The sequence below is a fragment of the Furipterus horrens genome, unplaced genomic scaffold (genome assembly GCF_987537825.1).
Source record: "Furipterus horrens unplaced genomic scaffold, mFurHor1.1.pri manual_scaffold_9, whole genome shotgun sequence".
NCBI classification, from domain to species: domain Eukaryota; kingdom Metazoa; phylum Chordata; class Mammalia; order Chiroptera; family Furipteridae; genus Furipterus; species Furipterus horrens.
In genome coordinates this window covers 7,931,898-7,951,127 of record NW_028327179.1, presented here as the reverse complement: position 1 = coordinate 7,951,127, position 19,230 = coordinate 7,931,898, and the positions used below count along the sequence as shown (strand labels likewise).

The 19,230-nt window shown below is 44.5% G+C and overlaps 1 protein-coding gene across 1 annotated transcript in view; it reads left to right on the top strand.

The window, feature by feature from the left end:
* BBS9 (Bardet-Biedl syndrome 9) overlaps positions 1-19,230 on the top strand; it is a 343,600-nt gene that overhangs the window by 272,120 nt on the left and 52,250 nt on the right. Inside the window, exon 20 of the mRNA XM_090287031.1 lies at positions 9,798-9,980. Coding sequence (XP_090143157.1) covers positions 9,798-9,980 — 183 coding nt within the window. The remainder of the gene's footprint in view (positions 1-9,797; positions 9,981-19,230) is intronic.

Below are 19,230 nucleotides of genomic sequence, written 5' to 3'. Positions count from 1 at the left end.
TGTCAGGCAGCTGTGGCTAAAGGTGCAGTGGAGTGATTTTTCAAGACGTGGAGGACAGTTAAGTGGAGGCAAGTTTGCTGTTCCCACGGGACACCACTCGGTTCCGTTCCGATGGGGAGCCTGGCATTGCCCGAGGGAGTGTGTCTAGGGTTTAAAAGACAGTCGAGTTCTGTCTCCTAGTTGTGCTGGGTTGCAGGTGGACTGACTTGGAGGTTTCTCAGTTCAGCCGGCATTTATGGAATGCCCATTGTGTGCCGAGGCCTGGAAAATTGAGGGCACGCTGGGGAATGATCAATGGCTGTGTTTATACTGGAATTTTCTGGGCTGAGCGTGAGTTTAATTTTCTTTCTTCCTTCTCATGGTGTACTTTATAAACATTTTATTCAAATCACCACATTTTCTAGCCTTTTCAGTATGGTACAAAAGAAAATTTAACAGTGTCTAGCTCCCTGAATAACAAGCCTCAGAGGATTTCTAGAAAACAAGTTATATCAGGTGAGGTTGTGTGTCTGCGCTGTGCGTGTTTTAATAGAATTTCTAAAGGAGTCAAAAAGGGGACCCAATCCATAACTGAACATAATTCTTCATAATATACTTGGTAACAGAGCCTCGGGACATTGTTCTCTGAGACCTGACGAGCCTTGGCTGCACCATGAGCAGGTCTCCTTAGGTGACCAACTGCCCAGAGAGGGAGAAGGAACCCTGCAGAGGAATGGCATCCCTGACGAGGTTGGGGGCTGGGGGCGCCCCTCCAGTACCAGGAGAAAGGTCCTCCTTTTTCAATGTCATGGTTAACCTGACAGGAAAAGTAGATTTTACCAGATGTTTCTGAATGGAAATAAATCCTCGACTATCGGCTGTATTAAGAATTAATAACCAGGAGCCAAACAAACTAGAAACCTCTCTTATGATTTTTGACAGCTTTATTGAGATACAATTTATGTAGATACAATTTACTGATTTAAAGAATACAACTTACTGATTTTTAGTATATTTGTATCCCCCCTTTTAAGAAACTCTACACTTATTAGTACTTTATTGTTTTCTTATCCATTCAGCTACCCTCTGTCTTTTGGGTATAGCATTTAAGCCATTTACATTTAAGGTGATTATCGATAGATACGTATTTATTGCTGTTTTATTTTTAAACTGTTCTCCTCTGTTTTTCTTTTCCTTCTCCTCCTCTTCCTTCTTCTTAAAGCAAGCCCTTTAACCTTTGTTGCCTTACTGGTTTGGTATTCACAAACTCCTTTAGCTTTTTCTTTTCTGGGAAGCCCTTTATTCCTCCTTCAATTTTCAGCGATAGCCTTGCTGGGTAATGTAGCCTTGGTTGTAGGTCCTTGCTTTTCATCACCTTGAATATTTCACACCACTCCCTCTGGACTGAGATATTTTTGTTGAAGAACCAGATGACAGCCTAATTGGAGCTCCCTTGTAGGAACTACCTGCTTTTCTCTTGCAGCTTTTAGGATTCTATCTTTGTCTTTAAGCTTTGCCATTTTAATTATGCTGTGTCTTGGCATAAGCCCCTTTGGGTCCATCTTGTTTGGGACTCTCTGCACTTCTTGGACTTGTGTGTCTTTTCATTTCACCAGACTAGGGAAGTTTTTAGTCATTATGTCCTCAAATAGGTTCTTGATCCCTTGCTCACTCTCTTCTCCTTCTGGTAGTCCCAGGATGCAGATGTTGCTAGGCTTCGTGTTGTCCCAAAGTTTCTTAAGCTCTCCTCGTTTTTCTGCTCTGCTAGGGTGGCTTTTTCTACCTTGTCTTCCAAATCACTGATTTGACCCTCTGCTTTATCTAACCGACTGTTTATTCCTTGCACGGTATTATTTATTTCAGATATTGCATTCGTCGTTTCTGACTGGTCCTTTTTTCCAGCTTCTATGTCTTTTTTCATGCTGTTGAGTATCCTTATAATCATTATTCTAAACTCTATATTTGATAAATTGCTTGCTTCCCTTTCGTTTAGTTCTTTTTCTAGAGGATTCTCTTGTTCTTTCATTTGGGGTCTGTTTCTTTTTATTCTCAGTTTGGCTGCCTCTTTGTGTTTGTTTCCATGTATTAGGTAGATCTGCAAAGACTGTGGTTCAGCCCTATGTCAGACACTGCCTGTGACTGGCCCTGGGCAACCTGTTTGGAGCTATTGGCAATGCAACATTCATGACTTCCTCTGCTGGGCCTGTTCGTGTGCAGAAAAAAACAAGGCTTGCACACCAGCTGGATTTTATCAACCCTGGGCCCTGGGGGGAGGATTGGCTAAAGACTCAGAGCTCCCAGAGATCTACCTTATTGTTAAACTAATCACTGATAGAGCCTCAAGATGTAGAGGTGGGGCAGAGTAATTCCTGTAGGCAGGGCTATTGCTTCTCCTCAGGCTAATGCTACTTAGAGGGGAGTGTTCTGTCCGAGAATGATGACTTCTGCAGAATGGGGAATGACTCAGCACAGGGACCTTGTCAGCTGTTCCTTCAGAGCTCTCCCCCAAACCACTGGCCCCAGATTCTCCTCATGAGTCTCTAGTCCACTCTGCCCTCCCTCGGCCAGAACCCAAGGTAAGTGGCTGAAAACAAAATTTTGTGTGTTGGTCTTTTAAGAGGCTTTCTGCATCTTCAGCTGCCTCTCCCTGGCAGACAGAAACCCTGCTGCTTTTCACAGCTGGCTATTATCTGGGTTTCTTTCCCAGCTGTGGTGCTATAGGCTGGGGAGCCCAGCTTGGGGTTTAGACCCCACACTTCTCAGGGGAACCTCCTAGCTGGTGAAATATTCCTCCAGTACGTCAGCTGTTGCCTGTAGGAGGCTAGCCAGCCCTCTGTGTCTCCTCCGCACTCCCTACCAGTCATGTTGTGGTGAAGTGGTCTCTTCTGTCTGTCCTTGGTTGTAAGCTTCTCTCCTGCTAGTGTTCAGTTGGTTATTCAGGATGTTTTCTGTACAATTTTGTTGTAATTCCACTTTCGTCTTGGGAGGAGGTTTGTGCAGCTTCTACTTAACTCCTCTGCTATCTTGGATTCCTAGTAGTTGCTTTCTTTTCCCTCTTATCCACCACCCATTCCAGCCCCAAGCAACTACTGTGTTTGTAGGTTTGCTTATTCTGGACATTTCGTATAAATGGAATAATACAATATACAGCCCTTTGTGACTGGCTTCTTTGTCTTAGAATACATTTTTAAGGTTCATCACATAGCATGTGTAAGTACTTCTTTTGTTTCTGTGGCTGAATAATATTCCATTATATGCCACATTTAATTTATTTGCCAGTTGATGGACATTTGAGTTATTTCTACTTTTGGCTATATAAATAATGCTACTCTAAACATTCCTGAACAAGTTTTTGAACGGACATATATTTTTATTTCTTTTGGACATAAACCTTGAAACAGAATGGGTGGGTTATGGTAACTTAATGTTTAACTTTTTGAGGAACTGCCAAACTGTTTTTCCAAAGCAGCTGCACCACATTGCACTCCTACCAGCCACGTAGGAGGGTTCCGATTGGTCCATGTTCTCGCCAACACTTGGTATTGTCCATCTTTTTACCTCTCCCATTTACTTTATATAAGTCTATGAATTAGCCAAAGAAAAATGTCCTTACTGTTATTTTGTGAATAAAAACTCTGAATCAGCAAACGTGAAACAAGAAGCTCAGAATGTGTGTGAATAGAGGGGAAGTGTCATGAATAGTTCAAAACGGCTAATCGTCCAAAAGCAATTGAAAAGTTTTTGAATCTGACACTTTGAGCTGCGCTGGATGCTAGAGATCATCTCTTCCATGCCCGCATTTTAAATGTGGTAAGACCAGAGCCCAGAAAAGGGAAGTAAGTTGAACGCGGACATGAACCTCTGTCTCCTGGACTTGCAGGTCACTGACGGAGCCAGCACGGCCTGTTGCATTTGCGCCCCAGTCCCCTCCGGGGATTCATCAGCTTTTCCATGTCACAGGAACTCCATTTCCTTAACTCGCTCATCCGTGCCGACCTTTTATAAAACAAACCTATCTTCCTTCACTGGGGTATGGGAGGGTCTGCAGAGCCGACACCTCCCATCGGGAAGCTTTTGATAAACTTTGGTCCGCATAGTGCTCAGGGTGAAACTGATGTGCAGGCAGAAAATTAATGCAGGCAACGTTACGTGGTGACATTTCTTGGATCCGATCGCTTGGGTATGAATCCTGGCTCCTGCTGCTGACTCACTGCTTGACTCGTTCTGTAATTGTTTCCTTATTTTTTTAAAGGGGAACAACAGTGGTATCTGCCTCTTAAAGTTGTTTCGGGAATGACATAATCTATGTAAAGAGGTTAGCACAGTGCTGGGGTCCTAGAAAGCCCTCAGCAAATGTTGACAAATTATTTTCAGAGAACATCTGCTTGCTCCGACCATGGAAAACGCTGTAACCTGAGATTTTTTTAGAAAATAAAATGGTCTCACTAATGGAGCAGGCTTAGAAAATAGCTGTTTTCTAAAGTCATGATGAGTTTGAGCTGTTTGGAGCCTAATAAAATTCCGTTTGTGAAGAGGGAAGAAACTTACTATGTTAACTTCTTATCCTTTGCAAATTATGAATTGATTTTCTCTCTGTAGTAACTTCAGGCGGAAACCAACCTGGGATTTTCAATTTGAGTTGGACCTCATGTTAAAAGCCCTGACCGTGGAAAAACGTAACCGAAGCACATACGCCTATGATGGATGGATATATTTTTTTCTTAATATCTTCGTTTGATTATCAAGATAAAAACCTACTGGATGATTTTAGGGCCGGCTGTGTACATTTGTGTATCATTGCAGGAGAATGGGCGCCCAACGGGAAGTCAGAAAACAGGCCGGGACTCCCCGCCCTCCTGCCTAGTTCGTGACCACGGACAGGGTGTTCGTGTGAGCCATAAGCTTGTCAGAGCCGTGAGCCTCTGTTTCCTTCCCACAGAGCTGGGGCCCAGGGGATGAGCAGTTCCTGTCTCAGAGGGCAGTCCCGAGGATCGCCAGAGTCCAGCGGCCCAAGCATAGGGCCTGGCCCACGGCCGGGGCTCGGGAACGGCCGCCAAACAGCAACGCAGTGGGTGCTGGGCGCCACACCTGCGATCTGGAGGCAGCTTTGCTGGGGAGTTCAGGTGAAGAAATTGGACATGTCCGTGTTCACACAGCGTGATTCACGTCTACTCAGCTGCTGCGGCGGCTGCTGTCCTGTAACCCGTTTTAGAGCCTCTCTTGGCAGCTGGAAGTGTTTGGGATTAATTTCACACTCACTTTATGAGCTGAGCGTTTTCCTGCAAGCAGCTCCCTGGGCCTCGGCCTCATTACTTTGGCATCAACTGATATGGCAGTGGGACAGGGATGTCCTTCGGGGTTTCCATTTTATTTGGAAACGTTCAATTTGAAAAAGCAAAACAAAGGCCATCAACACGTTGCGCCTGAAACCGTTAGTGTTTATTGTCCCCGAAGCCCGCGCCTTGCTGTATTCTGTTGAGCACCAGGGACACACATCTTGCACAGCCCGTGATGAGCACAGAAAGATCCCTCTCCCTCCCATGGAAGTCCTCCAGCGGGTTGGCCTCATTTTCTCCGTTCCAGGTGAGCTGCGAAACCTTCTAGGCCTTGGTCGGAGCTGACTTCTGATGGGTCCAGTTCTTCCAGCCCTTTTTTATTGTGTTAATTCTGCTCAGTTCATTTGGCGCTTGTGGAGGACAAAGTAAACTTGGCTGTGACGTGTAAAACCAGATGGAGAACGTGGAGCTCTGTTTAGTATTTCATGCTGGCCAGTGGGTCAGGGCGATTTTCCTTGGGGGTGATTTATATAAGGAATTGTTTACCCCTTTCTTTCCAGTTCCTGTGCCCATTCGGGGAGAGCAGACTCTTTCCACAGTGCCACAGAAACACATCCGGGGGGAGACGGGGACTCCGAGAAATGGCGCGTCCCCTGGACGGGTGCGCTGTGGGCCCCTCTCAGGGAGGCGCCGTGGCCTGTGCCGCCGTCTCCCTGAGATGTCACTCTTCCGCCACAGCTGTGTTTAGCGAGTTGGGTGGGTCCACGAACTGACACACTGTTACACTTAGTAAGAATTTTCCCTTGTTAGTGAGGAACATGCATCAATGCCTCTCCTGAGTGCCAGCAAATGCCCTTGAATCTTCACTGTGATCCGATGGCTGCTTAGAAAGTCACCTCCAGCAGGGTGAAGCCCACACTCAGCATCCTCCATGGCTCCCCAGTGCCGACAGCGTTAAGTGCATGTCCTTCATCTTCACATTGTGGTCCTTTGACAACGTGGCTCACATTGTCCTTTTTGTCTCATCAAATGCGGTTCCCAAACTGGAATATTTGTTCTCTGAACAAGCAGCCTCACTTTTCTGCTTTAATGCAGTTGGTCAAGCTGTTTCCTTCACTTTTTTATTTTAATCCTCACCTGAGGATATGTTTATTTATTTGAGGGAGGGACAGAGGGAAGGGAAGAGAGAGAAAGAGATAGAGAGACAGAGACAGAGACAGAGACATCTATTGGTTATGTCCCTACACAGCTGACTGGGGTTCGAACCCACAGCCTAAGTATATGCCCTGGCCTGGAATGGAACCTGCAGCCTTTTGGTTTAGGGGATGATGCTCCAACCAACTAAGCCACCTGGCCAGGGCATTTCCGTCACTTTTATTAAAGCCCCCATATCCAATATCTATTCTTGAGGACAAATTTCAGGTACCTCTTCTAAGTCGCACGCTGGTAAGTATTTAACAACCAGTTCCCTGGGGAGGAGGGGTTGGGAAGGCTGGCTCTGAGGCATTTGTTCACCTCCATGTTACAAATGCTTCCACCATGGCCAATTCCAAGTGACCAGCACGAGGTCACAGAATGCAGACTCAGGAAAAAATGGACAGTAGCCATTTTTGTTTCCAGCCTCCAGGGACAATAGGCATAAAAAACCTCCAGGGTATAGATAAGACTAAAATAATTAGGAAGTGTTGTTGAGTATTTATTACCTTTGTTTTCATATATTTTATTCAATTTTAAATTTATGTAATTTAATTTTTCATAGTGACCATGTTTAACAGCTGACTCACCAAATTTCCGAAACTTGAACAGTCAGTTCTTTCCCCTGAGGCAGCTGGAGCTGGCTGCTGACCTTGCCTTCCAAAGGCCCCGCTCCCTCCGTAGTAGCCAGGCTACTGCACCTGTGAGGGACTTCAGGGCCGGTGCAGACCCGGGAGCGAGAGACTCCGAAGTCTGAACCCTGGCCTCTCATTTAGTAGGTGATGGCCAAGCTGGCTCCTGAATTTGCAGTTCACAGGGCAACATGAAAATGCAGGACCCTTATTAAAGTGCTGTTAAAACAGCCACTAAAATGTAAAGCTTTCCCCATTCTCCAGTGGTCTCCCTTTCACACCTTCTGATGGTATCTTTTATTTTCCAGCTCGTGGCATTCCAAGTCAGGGAAAGTTAAGCTTTCACATTGTTCATCTCCATGCTATGCGATGCCAGTCATAAGGGCAAACCTAAGAGCATGTAACACTAGGAGTTAGTGAGCACGTCTCCACGGACTTCACTTCAAAAACACAGCTTCAAAAATGTACGTGCGAAGGATTTCAAGACAGAGGCAGCAGGGCACTCAAGCAGGCACGGAGCCCTTCTAAGCAAGGGGACCGTTGGCACGCCCTGCGTATAGTACTGGCAAATTCCTTGCCCCGGCCGAGCCTCGGGGGCACCATTTGTAAAGTGGAGAGCGTGCCAGCTAAGCCACAGTGGAGGTGTGGCGGGTGAAGGCACAGGGCAGAATGCTTGGCGTGCCGTCTATGCCCCGTGCATCGCACGGGTTATCATTAACAATAACCCTAATGGGAATGGCACCCTTCTTTAGAGTCTGTAGCCTTCCCTGCATGCTCAGCCTTTGCCCCCTTGACCTGTTTTCCTTTCTCCCTTATAACCTCTGAAGGTGGAGATGAGATCTGTCTCCACTGAATTCCCTGCAGTGCTTCCTGCAAATGTTTGCACACACCTGGCACTCGGGAGGTGTACATGGCCTTGAGTTTTGTATGATTTGGACTTAACGACAATGACCATCTTGTGCCGTGATATCATGACCCCCGCAATGAGGCTTAATTGGTAACATTCCCAGGAAGGGAAAAATGCGTATATTTAGACTTGAACAGGAGTCAGTTGTAATCGTGGTGAGGGTGGGGGGCGCAGAGGATTCCAGGTGTTTTGGTTTAAGGAAAGTGGCCTCTTTCTGTCTCTTCGAGGGGTCTGCTGGAAGTAATGGGCGAGGGATGAGTTCCAAGCCTCGTTGGAGTGAAAAAGGCCCCGGGGATATTAACTCTGGCCATAATAATCTGTCCCTTTGGTAATTTCTTTCACACTTACTTTGTGTTCTCTACAATTAGGACATTATTACAGTAATGTTTCTTTCCACTAATTGGTTGTGTATGTATGTTTTCTTGTCCAACAAATTATAAGATACTCGTGGGCTGTAAGATATCATGCACTTCTCTTGAACACATGGAAAGCAGCCCAGTACTGGGCACATAGTAAGCAACATACTTGATTGGGCTGCTGACCTCAGTCCAAACTCCCCAGGCTCCCCGGAGAGCTGCATGTGAACTGGGATTGCCTTTCATAACTCCTGCAAGCCTCGAACCACGTGGCGAAGAATCTCTGTCTGCTCGGTTGGTCTTTCTCTGATCTGCATCTCTGTTCCAGTGTCTTCTGGACACTTTGAGGACTGTCCCCCTACAGTGCCACTCCCCCCGTGGAATTTGGGAGACCACACAGCTATAGAGTCTACTGGTTTGAATCATCATTCTAACAAGCTCTTCAGGCCTGCATCAGCAGCCCATGAAAGATCACTGAATGGGTCAGCTGCACCGGGCTTCTGCAGCTCCTCTGAGCTCTGGTCCCTCAAGCTGGCGCAACTGTAGGAAGGAGGTCACATTGCTCTGGCTCTTGCTATTCACATCTTGGGGGCTGTCAGATGCCTTGAGCCCCTGGGCCAGTCAGTTCATTACTTTTAATGAGCACAAAATTCACCAAGACATTAAAATAAAATAAAACACCAATGGGCATTCTTGGATATCCCCTCCAATTGTTGCTTTAGTTCTTTTTTTCCACAGGATTATTCAAGAGGATGAAAAAAAAAAAAAAGGCGATTCTACTCACTTCTGCCAATTTTATCCCAAGTAGATTTGGCATTGTAAAGCTAACACACCCCGAACATTTTTTTTCTTTTCGGTCCCTATGGGCTGTTGCCTGCCACTTGTATTAAAAAAAATGACACGTTACTCAGTTGGCTAAATGTTTGAACTTTATCTACCTTTTGGATATAATAAAGAGATATTGATATTCCAGCCATGAGACATACAATCAGAGAGAGATAGTTATTTTCTGAAAAGGGTGTAATGAACTTATTATTTTAAATTACGAGGCAAATGCAGTTATGTTGATGAGAACTTTTAAATCGGTCCATCTCTGCGGCTAGTGTTAAAGACTGTAATAACTGTGTCAGAGGTTACTTAATATCATCATATATTGTAGAAGGTCATGATGGCGAAGCAACACTGAACAATGTCCCCATTAAGCTGAGTTTGTGGATATTTTTATCTCTTGGCCATATGGATTTGGAATTACTTTGGGCAATTTTTTTTTTTTTTTTACAGAAGGAAGTGGAACAGATGAAGGATAACTCTTTTATTACTCCACATAGCTTGTGTTTGGGGAGAGAAAGCTCATCAAGCTGTATGAAAGAAAAACAAGCGTGTGCCAAATGTAATTTGTGGAGGGCCTGAGAATTGTGAAATCATCCCTAACTGAAGCCCATCGTTTCTGCAGGTAATGGCTCTAGCAGACGCCGTCGAGGAGAACCAAGACCGTCTGTTCCAGTCCTTCACCAGGCTGAGAAGTGCCACCCATTTGGTGATCATGCTGATTGGTTTGTGGCAGAAGCTCAGTGCGGACCAGGTGGCGATTCTGGAGGCGGCATTTTTGCCACTGCAGCAGGACATGCAAGAATTGGTAAGGACCCACCGTCTGCAGTGGGAATGGCCGTGGTTATTGAAAAGATCATGCTGTTAGGAAGATATCACATGGCTGTCATGACTTTGTCTGTCTGTTTGTTTGTTTGTTTGTTTGTTTTGAAAGAGAGAGAAACACCCTGTCCACCCCATGACCAGGATAGAACCCACAACCTAGGTGTGTGCCCTGACCGGGGATTGAACCTGCAGACTTTCGGTGTATTGGACAACATTCCCACCAGCTGAGTCACCCAGCCAGGGCACATGGCTATCATGTTTTTTAAGGTATCAAATGATGGCTTGGGCTTTTTTTTTTTAACCCAAATCCTGTTGTTTTTTTCTTTAAATCATTATAAAAGTGTCAAATAAAAGTCTTTTTTTCTAGAGCTATTTTAAAAGTAGGTATATAGTTCATTTTTATGTGGTATCCAGTCCTTTTTTTAAATGTGCTCTTCAATCACTGAGAAGCCAGGGAAACAGTCTTTTGACTGCCTGGGTGCCAGCAGCAAACCTTCAGGTTGGCTAATTCTTCCCTTTTCCGCCAGAGAAAACAGTTCAGCCATTTTAGTTGCTCAGTCTTCTTAAATGTAAGCGTCACTTCAAGGTTTAGAGACAATTCAGAGAGCTGTACTGTATGACAGGAGTATTCTATTACATTTATATAGTTCTTTATATATAGTTCATAAACTCTTATTTACCCATGAACCTTTGATTATGCAATTTAGAATGAAAAGGAGAAAAATGGGGGTGTGTATTTGGAGTTTGGGGTAAAAGATTATTTAAATAAAAACACCCCAGATCCCGTGCATTGTAGAGGTATCGGTGCCTACCAGCTGCTTTTATTACAAAGAAATAATAGATTTTTTTGGAAATTAGAGACCCTTGAGCATAGTTAATGTATTAGTGGAAGCCATTTCAAGAAAAAGTCATTTCAAATCTATTTTTCAACACAGGTATGAGAACATAGTACTCAAAACAACTGTACTAAAAATAACATTTTTGAGTGCTTACTAGGTACTAGGTGTTACTTTAAATGTTTCAGAAGGATTACCGTATTTAAATTTTCACACGTCCCTAGAAGGTAGCAAAGGTTTTATTTTCATTCCCATTTTACAGATGGGAAAATTTAGGCTTTGAGAGTTAAGTCCCTTTCGAAACTGGTGGGGTAGAGCTAGGATTTGGAACCAGGTCTGTCTGATCCTAAAGTACATGATTTTAACACTGTATCTGAGCAAACAAAGTCATGAACATGATTTTGAAAATAACAAACTCTGTCAGTTGAATCTAATTTTCTACAATTGGGTCAAAAGATTATCAGATTAAAAAAACCAACCTTTATTTTATATCCTAAACAAAATACTAATAAATAATTGGGAAGACATTAAGAGTACACTTTTCTTTAGATAGATAAGATAAAATTACAGCTAATGTTGACCTTTGAGAAGGTGGACATGTAGACATAATAATACAGTGGTACCTCGGTCCTCGTCATTCATTCATTCCAGAATGTGTCACTGGTGCCAAAACTGACGAGTACCAATGAAGCATTTTCTCTTGTTGGGCAGTGGCGTGACTCATAACAAGTTCTAGCAAGTGTGACGAATCCCGCGCAAGCGCCGAGTGCCGAAACATTTTTTTCTCGTCAAATGAGATGAGTACAGGGTTCTATGAGCTGTGAAGCCAACGAGTACCGAAGTGAGACTGTAATAGAAAATAAAGAATTACATTATGAAGAACTATCACTTATGAGCTCAGATTTAGTCATCAGAAAGACACGGGCGGCCTCAGTTCCCGGTCCCCCCGCTCAATGACCAAGTCCCTCTGGGCACATTTCTGACTGATCGAAGTCTCTGCTTCTGTAGCTATACGGCGGAAACTGCACTCACACCTGCCCAGTGAGTTGTAATGAGATAAGTGAGGACTGTGCTAATCATGATAGGAAGTGGTTTGTATGGTTCACGTACATTATTTATAGTTGGCACTGAGGTCATGCGAGGTAGACGTTACGACCTTTTCATGGCTATCTGTCTCAGCTGCAGTGGAGGGCGGGAGTTGTATCGGACTCATTTTTATATCACCAGGGCCTGGCCCAGTGCCTCCCCGAGTGCAGCCAGTGCTTGTTGGGTGAATGGCGGGACGTGACCGTGACCGTCAGGACAGATGCAGTGGGTGTGACCAGAGCGTGGGGAGGCGGGGCAGGGCCTGCTGTGTAATGTGCAGGGCCCAGTGCAAAGTGGAAATGCGGGTCCGTTGTTCAAAAGCAGCAGGAAAAGGGCCAACGTGCTGTGGAAACTGGCGTGGAAAACACAGCGTTTACCTTGTGCAGCCTCTTTTTCATCCTGGTGTTTTTATTTGTTATTTATGTTCTGAATATAGAAAAATTAAAAATTTAAATCATTAGCATGAGTTTTTACCATTAATCTTTACAATGGGCAACGCCAGTTTTAATGCAGACAGAAGAGCATTTAAACTCATGCGGACTCTTCATAACGATACAATTTGTATATCGTAGCCCACGCATGCGTATCTCCTTCGTTCTCACAGAACTGTGGAATCTGCACAAAAGCTCACTGTCTATGTCTCACTTCTTCAACGCGCACACTTACCCACACTTTCTAAGGGAGGGTCGAAGGCCAGGGCCCCTGGGTCACTCGCTTCCCTGCGGTGTCGTGGTTGGATAACAGGCAAGCAACAGGAGTAAGATGGCCTTCCTTAGTCACTCTCGTTTCTTTGGCTCTATTGCCTTCTTTCCTCATTTAGAAACAAGTCCTGGTTCAAACAAAAAGCCTTTCAGGGCAGTCTGTGCCCCTGCTTAGTCAGTCCAGGGGTAACCTGCCTTCCTTGTACTTGCTTTGAGCCTCCCACTCATCCTGGGACCACGGGAGGTGGGAGCTCATGGGGCTGCATGTGAACAGGGCAGAGAGGAGGCAGGTGCACGCATGTCATGCATGTTCTTCCTTCTCACATGCGCTTCATTGTCCCATCAGATTTCACTTCCAAGTTCAAAGATAAACTCATTAAGAATTTCAAGATGGCACCAGCAAGCACGAAAGCAGCGTGGGGCCTTCTGAGCAGGGGCCGCGTGTGCCTCCCCAGCTCGCTTGCTCCTGAAGCACGGTTAGCCCCAAAGGAAGAGCTTGCTAGGAATAAACGCTCTCAGATGTAGGAACTGCACCCCAAGAGAGACTGTGGGATTTCCCACTCCAGAGATCTTTCAAAGCAGCTTCATTTCGCTGGGAGTACACGTATATTCATCCCCGTAGGCAAGTGGATGGACTCAGCATCTTCTAAAAGCCCCTTTCTGCCCTGCATCCTAATTCTCTGCTGTCCTCCCTCCCAAAACCTGCGGGGGAAATTCATTCAACTCTCTTCTGAATTCAGCAAGATTAGAAGGTGTGTACAGCAATCCCTCTCTATATCGCAGTTCACTTACCGCGGCCTGACTGTATCGTGGGATTTAAAAAAATATTATATTTAAGTATTTATCGTGGATTTTTCACTCTATGGAGGGATTTTGCGGTCCTGTACAGCAAATACTAAAATAAATGTAAGGTCCCTACTTCACAGATTTTCACCTATCGCGGGGGGTGGGGGTGGATGTCTAGAATGTAATAATACCCATGATAAGTGAGGGATCACTGTATACTCATTATGTCTATTGAAGTCATTAATGAGACAGGACATTTGATAAAAACATAACTCGGAGAGAAGAATGAATCCAAAGAGACATTGTAATACTGCTTGTTCCGCTCTTCATCTTTGATTAGGTTGTGGTATTCACGTCGGACTTGCACTGTTGAGACAGCTTCTATATCTTGAGAAAAAAGGAATCCTTTTTCATTCTTGAAGACGTACGCATGCAGTATGTGGTTTTGACATGCTCGTCCACAGCCCCCCACGTTATGCCTCTAGACCTCACAGCTAAATGTTATGTGATGGGCGTCCCACTGAGAGGTGGAAATGAAATATGCACGCCTGAAATAACTTGGAAGGAGGGTGAGGCCGGGAAGAAAGGAGCCTCTGACCAGAATGTTGAAAATATATCCCATATTGAAGTTATTATGATACCACAAAAATCTGAATGTAATTTAGCCAGTTGGGTTGAGGGTGGATGGCAGAGTGCATATGGGAGGGGGAGAGCTTTAGACACGTGGACGACATTTTTAGCAGAGACTCCCCATTCGAGGTCAGATGTCCTCAGAAGTACTGAGAGGTAGAAGAGAGGGCTAGGAGGATGTTTTATTTACGTTTTGAATAGCACTACTTAATGGTTTATTGTATTTCATTTAGAGGGCGTGTGTTACAAGGCAGGCTAAATGCCGTAGTTAATTCTGGAGTGTTTCTTTCTTAATGACATTAGGTTCGCCAAACAAAAGTTACTTAGAACTTATCATCTCTAATGAAAGTCATGTTCTTTGCACTGTACTATCCGTATGTTTTAAAGAAAAACACCATCCCATTTGGAACAGAACACATCATTGTTTTCTTTCATCTGTCTCTTTAGTAATGCATCTCTGTTTTTGCCACTTCTTAGTACTATTTTGGGAGCAAATAAGTGTTGGTATCGCAGGCTATTACATGTGATTTTTTTAAGATGCTGGAAGTTATATATGTTAAATGTGTTTTGGTGGGGATACTCCCTTTCACTTTCAGAAAAACATTAAATGTTCTCTTTGGCATCTCCAAAAAGAGCTCTTAACCTTCGTTCCATAGTGGGTTCGGTAATATGCCCAAAATAATGTTCTGTCAGAGCACCTGATAGGGCAATTCTGAAATGCGTTTTCTTACATTTCAGGTTAGGGACTGAGGATATTTCAGAGCATGTGAATTCTCAGTGTAGAATTAAAACCTGCTTCTCCTGATTCTCTGCTACAGAAGTGCTACAGAAAATATGATCTTGACTTAGCCCAGTGAAGGTTGTGTTACTGGCTTGAGTGTGAGAGAGTATTTAATTGTGATATTATACACATCCCTCTCCCATGATGCTGTGCGGAGCCCCAAAGCTGTACAACTGTACATATTTTAGGACTGGCTGAGTAGGACCAATCTCTTTCTTATCCAGTTGTGTATTCATTCGGTGAATATTTATTCAGTACCTACTGTGTTTCATTAGTAGGTACTACTAGACACTTAGCATGTCTACATAAGCAAAACACATCTCACCCCTGTGGATTCACTTCAACATCACAAGCAAACAAATCCTAATCATATTCAGCCATAAACATACTTGTAGTCTAAAATGGTAGCCACTCACCACCTGTGGCTATTTAAATAGAAATTTACATGAAGTGAAATAAAATTAAAATTTCAGTGCCTCAGTCTCACTAGCTACATTTGAATTCCCAGCAATCACACATGGTGAGTGGCGGCCACACGAGACAGTGCAGGTATAGAACATTGTCACCATTGCAGAAAATTCTAGTGCGTGCTCTCAGGAGCCAAGAGAGAAGGGGTTTTGTGAACAGCTTCAGCACATTTTAACAAATTAATGAAGCAGGATAGGAACTGGCATTTAGTTGTGCCGTGGTGTTTGCGTTGGCAGCCCTGACTTCTGGTGTTCTGGGATAAACCTGCTCACATACACGGTAACCAGGCAGTGCCCCGGGATTTCTCAGGGGGGGGGGGTGCGTGTCTGCATGAAGCGGGGGCAAGAAGCTGCTACTGCTTCTCCATGTGCTCTCAGTGGGCCATGGCATCACCATGAATCCTTTCCTCTTGAGCCCGCATGTGGCCTCCTAATCCTTGTGAATTCAGCCTTGGAGGAAATGTTATCACTTGCCCTTCCTGATCTCTGTGAAGATCTGCTTCTCCTTTTCCTAGTAAACAGCGTAGATGACGAAGATGCTTTGACATGAAGTCCAGCAGACAGCAAGACAGCAAGGAGGGGCAGGGTTGGCATTTCCAAACGAGTCATCTCAGACTGGTGCTCCAAATGTCTGTGTTCCACATGTCTCCAGCGGAATCTCTACTGACGGGCAGCAATGCACTGGGCTGGGGACCCGATTTACCTACAGTCCTAGAGGTGGAAGGCATATTGGCACGTTGCACAGCATGGGGCCTTTTCCTTGCCTTTCAAAGTGTGTGTAATGTCTTCCACAGACGTTATCTACCATCTGAAGAAGAAAAGCTCTACCATGTTACCTTTGTAGCACTGAACTTTAAAATCCCGCTGGGAAAGTTAAGATGGAGATTTGAACCTTCAGCCTTACTTTTTGATTGATTATTCCTTTTGCAAACTGATAGGGAAAGAGAAACTTATTTTTAACATATTCAATGTGGTTCATGTGAGAAAACAGATGTTTACAATAGGAAACGCCATTGTGTGGCCAGACTTATCAAGGCTCACTTACAAGGTTGAAAGACTCCTACGTCACAGGGCAGATTTGATGTAGGGGCCATTGTGCCGCCTGTCTGGACTGAGTGATGACGGAGATGGCTAATCATTCCTGTTATTAATGACCTCTTCTTAAAAGACAAACAAAGGGAGGAAGTCTGGGGTCAGTATAAAGCCTGCCTTTCTGGAGTGTCCAAGTAGCATCACAATTACAACTGTCTATGGGAACACAGTACAGAAAGTAAATATTTTGGTAATTCCCATGATCTTAGCCAGCAAGATAAACATGGAAGAATTGGTTTTATGTTCATAAGGGCCACACTCTCTGCGTCGTTGCCCGTTAGATGCAACTCTGTTACTTCATCAGAGTTTCTGTAACGTGTCTCAGAGCCGTTCTGATGACTTGCTTGCTGTTTTAAAATTATAATAGTTGAAATACGCCAGAATCGGTGCCAAGTAGAATACGATGTACAAGCTCATGTATATAAAATATGGACGCATCTAATATTATTTATGCATTTAAGAATAAAGAGACTGAATACATGGGCAAAGAATTGATTAATTGAAGCTTCACTCTGCCCCATGCCAGCTCAAATCCTTTTTGAAATAAGGTGTGCGTTAACTATAAATAACAAGAAGGAAAATCTGCACAAGCCCAGCAAGGAACAGTGGTGCTCACGCTTCTCACGCTGCTCACTAATTTGATTTCAGGCTGCAAGTGTATTTATATTAGTTCATTTTCCTTAAAATGCCTTTATACAACCAAGTTTGAGTCTTACTAATTATGAAGAGCTGATTTTGATATTTCTGGGACCTTTGCATCCTTCTAGAAATGTGCGCATGGATACTGGTGACTCACTGCTCCAAAACCAGTGCTCTCTTATCTGTGACAGCACACAGACCCGTTGTCGTGCTTTTGGAAACGCTTCTGGGAACCCCCTAAGCTGGCGTCCTTTCTATGCTGCCCTAGAAGTAGCCTTTCTGCCCGTGCCTCGTGGTTGGCCTGCCCTGCACGTCTCTGCTAGGCTCCGCCCATTGTCCTCCGGTCACGCATGTGCTGGCACACTGGCTGTGACCCTCTAACCCTGGTTCAGCTCAGACTCCAGAACCAGGCGGTCAGGACTTGTAGTTGCTGGGCTCTAGCAAGCCTTTCAAAGAGTCATTTTCTGTGACTCCTCGGCTTCCTCACTTCATTCTGGAAAGCTGACTTTTCCCGGGCACACAGTGTCTTTCCATCCAGCCAGGCTAATAGTCCTTTCTCCTCACCTGAAACGGTGTCCTCTGTTTACCCATAAATCCACCATCTCTAAGAGGCAGAGAAGTTTTCATTTCCTCCCTATTTATTCTGGCTTCCGTTCTCTTGTGAATTTCACTTGTGGGTGTGACATAATTTAACTCTCGTTATACAGCGATGCCTCACTTATCGCGGGTATTACGTTCTAGACCCCCCCGCCCCCCCCGCGAAGTAGGAACCTTACATTTATTCTACACTCTTAAACTTACGTAACTTTAACAACATACGTATACAGTACTGCAAAATCCCGCAATATAGCAGAAAATACGCAGTAAGTAATTAAATATAATATTTAAAAAAATCCCGCGATACAGTGAGGCCGCGATAAGTGAAGCATGATATAGAGAAGGACCGCTGTAGTCCCGTGCGCCACATTAATTAATGAACCACATCTATTCTAGGCATCTGGCAATTTTTCCTACTTTAGTTGCATTGCCTGGCATAGGGTAGTAACCTGTGTGCTTGTAGCTCAGTAACAAAACATAACACAGTTCTATCTGTAGCTTCCTGTCTTACATCCTGGAAAGCTCTTCTGTTTTGTAAGAAAATATGGAATTGCTGTCATTCTTTTGTCATGAACATTTGCTTTACTATTTATTTCCCTTAAATCAGTGGTTTTTTTGTATTACTAGACATATTTTTCCTGCGGTTGGTCATTTCTTGTTCTTTGAGATTGTTAAGAACACAGCATTCTCCATGGAGGGGCTGCTATCTCTCTTTTATTCACGTGGTTCTCCCTTGTCCTAGCTTCCATAACGTTTTTTCCAGACTCCTTCTGATAGGCGGGTACCTGGGGAATCTGTGATCCCTGTGTGTGTTATGGTTCTTTAATAGCTGCTTCTACAAGCATTCTCAGTGATGAGTCCCTGGAATGCGCATCTGTAATTCAGGTTTATCAGAGTTCTGTTTTCAGGGCACCTGGTGTCCCAAGGCCATTTCTAGATGTCAGTTTCAGCAGCCTGTGCAGGTGCTAAAAGCCTTGGTGGACTCTTTCTAAAAAGTTTGACCCATCCAACTGGCACAGATCATAATGCAGTAAAATCTCGTTGAGTTGTATGCAGACCACTCACTGTGCTACAGAAACTGATTTAAGTGTTAGATCCGCGAATGGTTCATCGTGGCCATACATTTCCTGGGGGAAGACCTCATGCTGTTTTCTAAAGCCTGGTTTGGTGGAAGGAGCCTGAGATCATGTGATGAGAGCCGACCGAAAGACACGCACAGGAAATGGGAAGGAGGTGCTCTGTGGCACAGGGGTCAGGATGGGGGGTTTCGGGCCACACAGCCCTGGGACCGCATCGCGGCTCCTACCAGCTGGGCCTGTTTTGCTGGATGACTGCACAGCTAGAGCCTTAGTTAGAAGCGGTGAGGCCTGTCCAATAGGATAATGGTGAGATTTAGTCGCAATTTTATTTGTAAAACCCTTTGCACATTTTCCAACACATGAGGAACGAAGTAGTGTTTCCTCTTGTTGCTGTTGTTTTTATTCCTGCTGCTATTGTTATTCATGGGCACCAGCTCAGCCGAGAGAAACTTTTAGAAAGAATCTCACAAGTAAGAATTCGTCGGCAGCCGTCCGTCTCGAGAGACGATGGTGTAGCTTCCCAAGAGTCTATCTGCACC